Source organism: Pyrus communis, chromosome 6 (genome assembly GCF_963583255.1).
Source record: "Pyrus communis chromosome 6, drPyrComm1.1, whole genome shotgun sequence".
Taxonomy (NCBI): domain Eukaryota; kingdom Viridiplantae; phylum Streptophyta; class Magnoliopsida; order Rosales; family Rosaceae; genus Pyrus; species Pyrus communis.
In genome coordinates, this window is record NC_084808.1 from 28,931,147 (window position 1) to 28,941,228 (window position 10,082).

The 10,082-nt window shown below is 39.0% G+C and overlaps 2 protein-coding genes across 2 annotated transcripts; one reads left to right on the top strand and one right to left on the bottom strand.

Moving 5' to 3' along the window:
• Positions 1–1,215: 1,215 nt before the first annotated feature.
• On the bottom strand, positions 1,216–5,419 carry LOC137737615 (protein POLLEN DEFECTIVE IN GUIDANCE 1-like). The gene is made up of 11 exons (XM_068477151.1): positions 4,624–5,419; positions 4,396–4,547; positions 4,199–4,302; positions 3,891–3,979; positions 3,665–3,738; positions 3,309–3,459; positions 3,056–3,223; positions 2,412–2,509; positions 2,185–2,307; positions 1,994–2,062; positions 1,216–1,741 (listed from the first exon to the last, which is right to left on the bottom strand). Exons 1-11 carry the CDS (start codon positions 5,228–5,230, stop codon positions 1,535–1,537), a joined length of 1,842 nt encoding a protein of 613 aa, XP_068333252.1. The 5' UTR covers positions 5,231–5,419; the 3' UTR covers positions 1,216–1,534.
• A 2,623-nt stretch (positions 5,420–8,042) lies between these two features.
• Positions 8,043–9,536, top strand: LOC137736400 (probable clathrin assembly protein At4g32285). Its single transcript, XM_068475676.1, has one exon. It carries the CDS (start codon positions 8,043–8,045, stop codon positions 9,534–9,536), a length of 1,494 nt encoding a protein of 497 aa, XP_068331777.1.
• Positions 9,537–10,082: the final 546 nt, after the last annotated feature.

The following is a 10,082-nucleotide window of genomic DNA, read 5'->3' on the forward strand; positions in this document are numbered from 1 at the left end:
TTATTATTATTAATAATTGTTTGAGCTTTTTGCTGCTTCTCTGACTTGGACTCATGTCTTATTTGCTACTACTACAAATACAATGTATGATAAAATCAGTTAATTAAATTAAAATTTTGAAGTGGGAGGAACTGGAATCAGCCAAGTTTTAAATTATTTTTTATCTTTTTTCTCATTTTTTCATGAAGCATTAATTTTGTTTTAATTTTATAAGAATAGTTTTCATTTTTCCTTCTCATACACTCCTCTTAATTTTCGGCCGTCGGATTGAATGAATTGAAGAAGATCAATGACAAAAAATTAATACTGCCATGTTTTGTTAACGCAAATGGAAATCGTTACAATTTTTTACTTTGGAAAGAAGCGGGTCTCTGGATAAACCTTTTGGTTAAAACCCAAATGGAATTTGTTACGAAATTAAATGTATTCAATTATTTTCTATTTAAAAAAAAATAAATACACACTTTATTTAACCTCTTGCACATTCATTTTTATCATATATTTCTGTTTAATTTATTTAATTTGATAACAAAAAAAATGAAGAACTGTAATAGTGTGAAAGTCTCTCTTCTTTGGTCAATATATCTCTTTCTAGTCAGATGTTTTAAGAGAGTAAGTCAAAAGAACAAAAAATGATATTGACTTTTGCAGCCTCACTAAACTTTAAAGAGAATTCCAAAATTTACTCCTACATTATAGTATTATACACAATATTCATATAGATTTTCAGTTTGCCACGGTTATCCGTCTCCAATAATTTTTCATCTCTATCATATCTCAGCTAACAAAAGAAATATATTTAGACGAATAAAGATGAAAATTTATTGAAATCACATCAATCGTCCGATCCTCAAATCATATATGTGAAAATTCTTTAATTTATTAAAATCGCATCAACTGTTAAGACTCATATTTAGTAATTTCTATCTTCGGCTAAAACTCAATGTTAACAAGGGCCCAAGATTGAAGAAAATTTGGATTGGAACAATTGAATCACGTCAGCCGTCCGACCCTCGTTTTTTAAAATATAACTCCTGAATTTGGTCCAAGCCAACCTCACCTTTTACACACCCGCTCATGAGTCTACTACGGTACTACCTTGTACGGCGTCGGCACATAATAATCTTTCCAAGGGTTGGTTAAGGTGTAAGTGTGCTGGTAAGGCACGTCCATAGGTCTTCAAAAATAATGATTACGATTATGATAGGTCAAAAATTTGATACGCTCCATAAATGTATGCTTGACAGAAGAATTGAAGTGCTCCGAAATAGCGGAGATTATTGTTGGTTTCACGATATCTTACATTAAACCTTTGTTTTGTAACAAAATTGGATGGTAATAACCATGCATAATTAGACTACAGAGGCTACGTGATGTTCTAGCCGAACCCCATCTTCGTTTGCAGCCCTCGGATGGTCTAATGCGCAGAATTCGACAGGAACCCCGATCTTCAACTTGTTCGTTGGGGTTCCTTGAGCGGAATTGACAGAATAATACTGATATGTGAAAAGCAAAAGACTTCCCTTCTTTACGATCAATCATAATGAAGATGGTGTTTCCTCCTTTTGCACCTATTGACGTACCAACTGGCATGTTTCTGGAGGCCCATGCCTATCAACACCTTCAGGCTTGTCAGCATGACATACGTCATCGCGAAAAGGACGAGAGTCCAAAATAGTTTCCACGGTAGGGGACTGTAGGGAAGGTGAGCAGCATATACGGGAGTAAGCACTCGGATGACCTACAACAAAGATGACAATACCGTTCAGGATTATCTCATAATCATCGATATTGATAAACATTATTCGCACTCAAAATTGAACATTCCATTTTCAACACAGCTCAAATCTCATATCAGAACCCTAATTCTTGTAGCTGGGCAATAAGCGAACTTTTCTACGCATGAATTTTTCTTTTGTCTCTACCATGAAAAGTGGGGATGACTTCAAACCGTGAAAATCAACATCAAGATAAGTAAAAACGAGTGGCTTACCACACAAGCTGGTGCCAGAGGAATGAACGTAAGATTTTTCTTTGAACCCTCTGATTGTATATTTAAAGTCTGACGAGAAGAAAACAGAGGGTCAGATTTCTATATAACCATCTAAACATACTAAACATCCCATAACAACTGACCTACACTCCTTTAAAAAAAGTCACCCGCAACTTGGGAGAAAAGAATACCTGCTTGCATAGGTCTTCAAGAAACTCCGAGTAAGCAATAGGCTTAATGTCATTGAACTTAGCAATGAATGAGTGCTTTACGATATCGATAATCATCTCACAGACGTATACTATGAGAGCATTCTGCAGTAAACAGATGTAAAAACAGTGATCAAAATGTTTGCTGCGCAACAAAATTTTCTCTTTTATAAAGAACAGTTTCTCGTCAAATGTTAAGGTCAACTTACAGAAAGGAAACTTTCGAACCAGGGACCTTCAGCCTCAAGAATGTTTTGAGCTAAAACAAATAAGACGAATGCTGAAATGTGGAATCTCTCTACTGAATCTGGTTGCAAGAAACCAAAAATAAAACAAAATTTCAGATCAAATGAAAAGATTAAGCCCAAGAGAAACTAGAAAACAAATATGACATTAAGATTTATGCCTGCATCTTTTTTCTGTAATCATCACACAATATCGGCAACAGACCTAATTGTTCTGTGCAACAAACCATAAGCAACTGAGGTAAAAGCTTCCAAGATTTTGTCTAGTCTATGCAATAGAATAGGTCTGTGACAAATTGACAATATATAACCAAAATGTTGCATTTTTTATACCCACAATATGATCTATATTTTGGTAGTTGAATATGGATACGGTGCAGCAAATGTTAAACAGCCTTACCATACTATCAGTGTATTAGAAGGAATGCATCAGAAAACAGCAATGTCAGAGAAGGTGGTAATTTTATTTTCGGCCAGCAAACTTAAAACGTTTTGCAGTGGGTAAGACTAAAAGTTTGTGTTTTTGTAAACTATTGAAAATGCAAAAATGCAACAGAAAACAGGAATGTCATCCATATAGACCGTAAAATAACAGAAAGATAACTCACCGAAGTATACCAGACTATGAATGTTGTCCTTGCTATATCGCTTAAACACATTGCTTTTTATCTCAGAAAAATTATTGGACACCAGCAAAGCCCACAAGGCATTATTGTGAGCAACTATGCAGGTTGACAAAGTAATCGCCTGAGCTAATAAGATAAACGCATGAATAAGTACATACGGTTAAGGAACTCTGTAGGTTATGCATGAAAAGTGGGGTAAAAAATCTATGAAGAAAATGATCTTTCCAAAGGATATTTGTGGCAGCCACAGCTAAAGCTTGGTCGCAAATGAATCTCCAAACCCAGAATCTCATGTTTTCTGGTGGACAGCTTGCAAGTCCATCTGCTGAGTTAAATAGAGTTTGCAATACATCTGGGTTAAAACTTTGGCATAGTTTATCAAATATCTGCAAAGTACAAAGAAAGCAACTTAGACACTGCTGACAACAACTATGGTTCTAAGATATATATATATTACAGTGATATTGTGTTTCGCCTCAGCCTTTTTGCCTTTCAGAAAGATGGACTACATTTATGTTCTGAAGAGGAAATTGAAAAACATAAATGCAACTAGTGTCAAAACTAAAATCATATGATCAATAACATAATTACCTCCAACACGTTGTACACCACATATAATTTGATTGTTCCTTGACCACGGATCATGTGGTATATTAAGCTGATATCTGACGGAAGCAAATAAATAGTACAATCAGTACACTACATCCAACTCTTGCTCTAATCAATGGACCCAGTCATCAGGCTATAAAAATATCCATAAACTGGTTGAATAAGACATTACTACATGAAAGAATAACTCCATCATCTTCTTACTCACCTGTTTGCTCCAAGAGAGTGACTCCACAAGCCATTATAGTAAAACACCCAAAATCAGACAGCTCTGCTGCAGATGGCCTCTTAAACTGCCTGCCGCAGGTATGGTTAGGTTACGTTGTAAATATCTTCGCATTCATTACGGTTTAACAAAATTTCACACAAAAACAAAAGCAGCATGATAACAGAAATTACACTACACTGGTACAAACTTCAAAGCACCCGAATGACTCAGCCGGTATGAATGAAAGAACCAAACTTTACGAAATTATGAGACAAACCCAGAAGGGGCAAGTGAAGAGAAAATCTAACCTTGACTGTATAGTCCTCCAAACAGTCATCAAAATTCTTGTTGGCATGATAGTCAACAGTGACAGAAACGAATCAAAACACACGAAAAAGCCAACATCTATAAGCTGCAGCAAAAATGGTCACAGTTAAGACACAGTTTTACTTCTATACACATTTTCTCAAGGAACAATAAATCATAGCTGCAGCTAAAAGATTACCAATTCACATCGCCATGGCAAGCGAAATATCGTGTCGTAAACTCTCTCTCGTTCCTTCTCATTGCCAAGGGTGGTTGTGCTCCGCAACGCATTGCCATTCGACATCTCTTCCATGAAGTACTGCACTGGCGACTTGTCCACTGAAAACAAATCTGAGAGAAGAAGAAAAATTCAAAATTTGAGCCATTGAAAACAAAAACTGCACGAGAGAAGCAAAAGGACCCTCACGATTTGGATCTTCGGCCATGAGCCGCTTCCAATCCAATGACTCAGCGGTCTGCAATTTCGGGATCACGTTCCCACTGAGCTCGCTCCTCTGCTTACTCGCCGAACCCCCCTCCGCCGCACTCTCCTCCTTGGCCTGGCTTTCAATGCGAGACGACGCCGTTTCAGTCTCTTCCACAACTCCCCCGCCGCTCCCAATGACAGTCCTCTGCCTCAACTCGGCGGTCCCGTGCAAACCCTGGAACTCGGGATCGACGACCTCCGTTGTGACGGGCAACAGCACGGTCTGGACGCTGTAATTGAATTCCAATCCGTTGCCGTGAACATCGCCGGTTTCTCTGTTTGTGGTTTCGGAAATGACATCGAAGGAGTTGGAAACAACGCCGTAGATGGCGGTGGGGCTTTCGGGTATGGAGGCGTGGGCGGTGGCCGGTGTCTTCTTCTTCTTCTTGCGTTTTCTCCGGGCGAACTTGGAGTTGGTGGATTGATCGGATTGAGCGGGATCTGAGTTGGATCGGTGGAAGATTGCGTGATCATGTTGGTCGTCGAGGGAACTGTTTCTGCTCAGAATCTCGAAGGACAGATTTCGACCGTTGGATCTCAACGCCATGAGAGAGTGAGAGAGAGAAGAAGACAGTGTCTGGATTTAGGAATGAGGAATTAGGAGGCGCTGCGCTGCCGTGGGCTCCGCCACGTAAATTCTGCAACCTGCCTGCCCCGCTGGTTCTTGGCTGTTCGTACAATGTGATTGCGTCTGGCGTCTTGTGACACTATTTACCATATTCGACCATAAATTTTTTGTTTTCGATGATTGGGAATAGTACTTAATCGTATTATTATTCGGCATAAAACATTCTATGCTTAACAAATATTGTTTAATTATTAGTTTTTTTATTTAAATGACAAATGAATTGACAATGGTGATAGCTAAATGGTGATAAAAGAGGCATGTGATGTTTTATCATAATAGCAGAAAACAATAATATTTTTACATTTTAATATGAGTTTAATCTTCATCTATTTTTTTTTCCTAACAACTAGTTATTACGCTAGAATAAAGTGAATAGTATCATGTTTGACTTTTTAGTGTAAAAATGTAATTTTTCGTTAAAGTGAACAGTACCGTGGGTTTTTCGTTAAAACTCTCTAGTATTTACCCTAAATTAAAAGATCACAAGTTAATTAGTTCATGAAGCAAGGGTAGCCTTACAATTATTTGAAAGTACATGAAGTGACATACATCAAATGGTGACGCAAAAATAGTGGTGCCTCAAATAAAACACATATTGACATGTAACTTAATTCTTTCACATAACGTCGTGCGTATAATTTAAGACATTTTTGCTTAGTTGACCTCTTTTTTTTTTTTTTTTTTCTCATTTGCCTAGTCAACTTGGCAGGAGATGCAATATCATAACGTTGGAAATAAAAGAAAGGCTTATTTTTCTTTACCTTTAAATTTTTTGATGCCTAATGGAAGAGAAAATCTAGTGCAATTTCCATGTTACCGTAAGTAAAACCTCGTGCATGCACACTTGTACCCTTAGGAGACGGTGATTATGAAAGTCGAAATCCGCTAAAGAGTGTGTAACAACTCACCTGTCGAATCAACTAACCTCAAAAATGGATGGCGCTGAAGCGCGTGACTTATACCCAACCGTCAATGTATTTGCACTCAAGACGCATCCCTTTATTGGACTAGTTGAAACGTGTTTTTCGTTGGGCAATGTTGAGTTTAGCTAATGTGACGGTGTATGAGTGGTAATTGTGTTGTATTCGACAACAGGCTTCGTGCCTTGGCATCGTACTGTCGGCTCGTAACCCGCTTCAGTGAGGCATCAAGATTTGTCTTGCGCGCGCAATGGGTTTTTGTTTTGGCTACCTATTGTAAAGGAATGTTGCCTCCACCCCAAAATTCCACCCCCCCCCCTCTCTTTTTTAAAAGACAAGTTTTTCGCATCAAGATTTGTCTTGCGCGCGATGAATTTCTGTTTTGGCTACCTATTGTAAAGGAATGTTGCCTCCGCCCCAAAATTCCACACCCCCCCCCCCCTCCCCTCTTCTCTTTTTTAAAAGAGAAATGTTTTTCCCACCTTGCCCTTTTTTAAGAAAAGCAACGTCCCTATTAACACTTGGTTGCCACAAGCTATCTTTGTGATAACTTTTCTGACATTTCTAATTTCAAATTCCAAAAATCTAAAGAATTGATAAGCCACGCTTTCATGGTTCGTATTCGTACTGGAAATCAAAAGCGTAGCGTGCACGTAGTCGACCCTTTCGGGCACGCGAAGGACACTTTAGATTGACTGAATAACTGAATTACGACTTAGAAAGTCTTGCCTTTGTGCAGAAGCACAAGCATTTTGTCAATTGCCTCAGCTATTGCGTTGCCTTTTTCTCATGGTAAATTTGGCTGAATACAGCGAGTTATAGACCATTAAATAGGGCTCGCATTTTCTTACAAACACGAAACAACACGACTCATTAATAAATAGGGTCTTTATCGGATCACCTGTTAAGAACCGTAAAGATACAGGAGTTGACATAACAAGACATGTTAATGTAACGAGTATGACACGAAAACAAAGCGAACATGACAAATACGATCCATTTGCCAGGCCTGCCATTAAACACCAACTCCATCCAACAAGCTACGCGAAGTAGAACAGATTAAGTCCTCAATCCCTTCGAAATTCAAGTAATCTTGAGTCTTGATGGCTAATCCAACGTATCCTCGTGAACCTCGGCAAATCCGGTCGTTTCCTTCAAAAGAAATACGTATCCAACTTGGAAAACCAAACACAAAATACTCTCTAAATTTTTAAGGAAGAATATTTATACATGACCAGTTAAGCCGGCCTTCATATCTTACGTTGTTTTAGCCCTTGTAGACCTCACATTTCATCAGATATTTTACATTTGTTTGAAAAACTGTAGACATAAATCGTATCGATAACTATAGTCTATAAACATGCTTCAGATATGATATTTAATCATTAATTAACATTGTTAACTCTGGCTTACTGTCTAAGACGAACGGAAAAATACAAGTTCCTAACTCTGAATGATGTCTAAGTTCTCTTTCGAAGAATTTTTCGCAGTTAACTAATCGAACGAAGATGAAATTAAGAAACTTATTTTGTTGTTATCTCATTCATTCGCCGCCTGTGGATTGGCATGAGCTAGCAGCTGGCCTCCTTTAAGAAGCTTACTAAACAAGTTTAATTAATTTCCGTATAAACTTTGTAGTTTCAGCGTCGATTGAACCAAAGACAACATCGTCATTGTATACACAGAACCAGGAAAGCAACTTCTGTAACAAACTGCGACTTCATCTCGCTATATTAATATTGTCCTACTTTCTTTCTCTTCCTCGAGTTCAAACACGAAAAACCCTCTTCCTCTGGTTTTCCTCTCTCGACATGCAGCGGCGATTTCGGCAAGTTTTCAGTGCTCTAAGAGAGCACAGCTCCGTGAGCTATGCCAAGATTGCCACGGTTGGAGGGTTTTGCAATGTCGAGCTCATCATTATAAAAGCAACGGCTCCTGATGACTTGCCGTTGCCTGAAAGGTACGTTCAGGAGCTCTTGAAAATATTCTCCGTCTCCCCATCTTCGTTGAGAGATTTTTCACTCAGCTTCAATCGCCGCTTTGTCAAGACTCGCTGCTGGCGGGTTGCGCTTAAGTGTCTAATTCTCCTCCACCGCCTACTCCGTTCGGTGCCTGAAGACAGCAACTTCCGTTCTGAGCTCCTTTGGACGCGATCCAACGGTTTGATGTCTCTCAATCAGTGTCACTTCCGCGATGATTCTTCCTCGGCTTCTAAAGATTACACAGCCTTTATTAGATCATACGCTCGCCTCCTCGATGAAGCACTTCATTGCTTTTGGTTGGATAGCAAGCCAGCGTATGACCAGCAAGATCAACAACAATATGAAGAATATCAATATCGCAAACAAGACGAAGAGTACAAAGAAGAAGGAGAAAAAGAAGAGCCGCAACTTGAGAGCTTATCGAATAGAATGACGGAAGTAGGCCGAATGCTTGAAGTGTTGCCGCACCTGCAAACCCTCATTGACCTTGTCATGGACTGCCGTCCCACAGGACCAGCAGCCAAAGCCTTTCTCGTCCAACTCACTATGAAACACATCATGAGAGAAAGCTTCATGTACTACACAATCTTCCGCCATGAAATCGTCACGGTTCTGGACAGTTTGTTTCAAATGCCATACAGTAGTTGCATCTCGGCTTTCAGCATTTACAAAAAGGCAGCCGTCCAAGCAAACCAACTCTCTGAATTCTACGAGTGGTGTAAAGCCATGGGATTCTACGGAGGGTACGAGTATCCCTTTATTGATCAAATCCCACAAATACAAATTCATGCTCTCGAGAAATTCCTCAATGGTATGTGGCAGTTGACGGAGTCCTCATCGACACCAACTTCGCCAACTTCTTCGGCATCAGTGCCGTCATCTTTTGTGGAGTTTTCAAGTTCCACCACTTTGACAGAGGACGATATTGGAGACAGAGTATTTCTGTCACAAAAGGATCATATCCTTGTTAGTACAAAATGGGAGAAGCCGTTGATTCGGTTCGAGAGAGAAAGTTACGACAAGGAGAAGCTGTTAATTCAGTTGGACGAGGAGAAGCCGTTGATTCAGTTCGAAATAGAAGATTTCGACAAGGAGAAGCCGTTAATTCAGTTTGACGAGGAAAAGCCGTTGATTGATTTCGAAGATGATATCGACAACGAGAGCTGGGAGAGCCTGCTTGAAGCTTCCATTAACAAGTCTCCAGCTGCTCAAACTCAACAAAACATTTCATGGCAGATGCAAATATACAACCCCAATGCTCTAAATCCATTCCAGCAGCCAGTCATCAGGCCAAATTACCATGGGGACTATAACGTTTGGTGAGCTCAAATTTAGCTGAATAAAAAGCTCACCACGTGAAATATGGAATAAATTAGCCTTTCAACTTAGAAAAAGGAAAAGAAATCTGCGGGAATTACGTACATTGAATATTTATTTGATTTTTTTATATTGGCCCACATTTTTTGGTGTGATTTAGCACGCTTGTATCTTATAATGGTTTTACTTGGAAAACGATCGTCGCCCGATACTTTTTTTAGGTATCCGTGATCGTAACTGTTCATCTTACATCATGCGGTCAATTTTCGTTAGTTATTATTTATATTTAATTTTAAAATTTAAATTTTGAAATGATTTCTGACGGCACGATGTATGATGAACGGTCATGATCACAGGATCCTTAAGATCCAACGGAAAAGGATCCGGCGAGAGTCCTTTTCCATTTTACTTCCTAATTATAATCCATTGGAAAATTCTTTGGGATGTTCGAATCAAGTATGTACTTACTGCTTCTAACATATACGGTGGTTGGACACCTTTAGTAGGAACAAAATATTGCAAAGCATGCTCAATACTTGTCTATCCTTTTGT

What these genes read in the sequence shown, in the direction of transcription:
- LOC137737615 (XM_068477151.1), bottom strand. Translation starts at nt 5,230, where the DNA reads ATGGCGTTGAGATCCAACGGTCGAAATCTGTCCTTCGAGATTCTGAGC. An exon ending in TTTAGCTGTGGCTGCCACAA is followed by an intron (nt 3,224 to 3,308) that starts ATATCCTTTGGA and finishes AACCGTATGTAC; the next exon opens with TTATTCATGCGTTTATCTTA. An exon ending in TTGAAGACCTATGCAAGCAG is followed by an intron (nt 2,063 to 2,184) that starts GTATTCTTTTCT and finishes TCTTCTCGTCAG; the next exon opens with ACTTTAAATATACAATCAGA.
- LOC137736400 (XM_068475676.1), top strand. Translation starts at nt 8,043, where the DNA reads ATGCAGCGGCGATTTCGGCAAGTTTTCAGTGCTCTAAGAGAGCACAGC.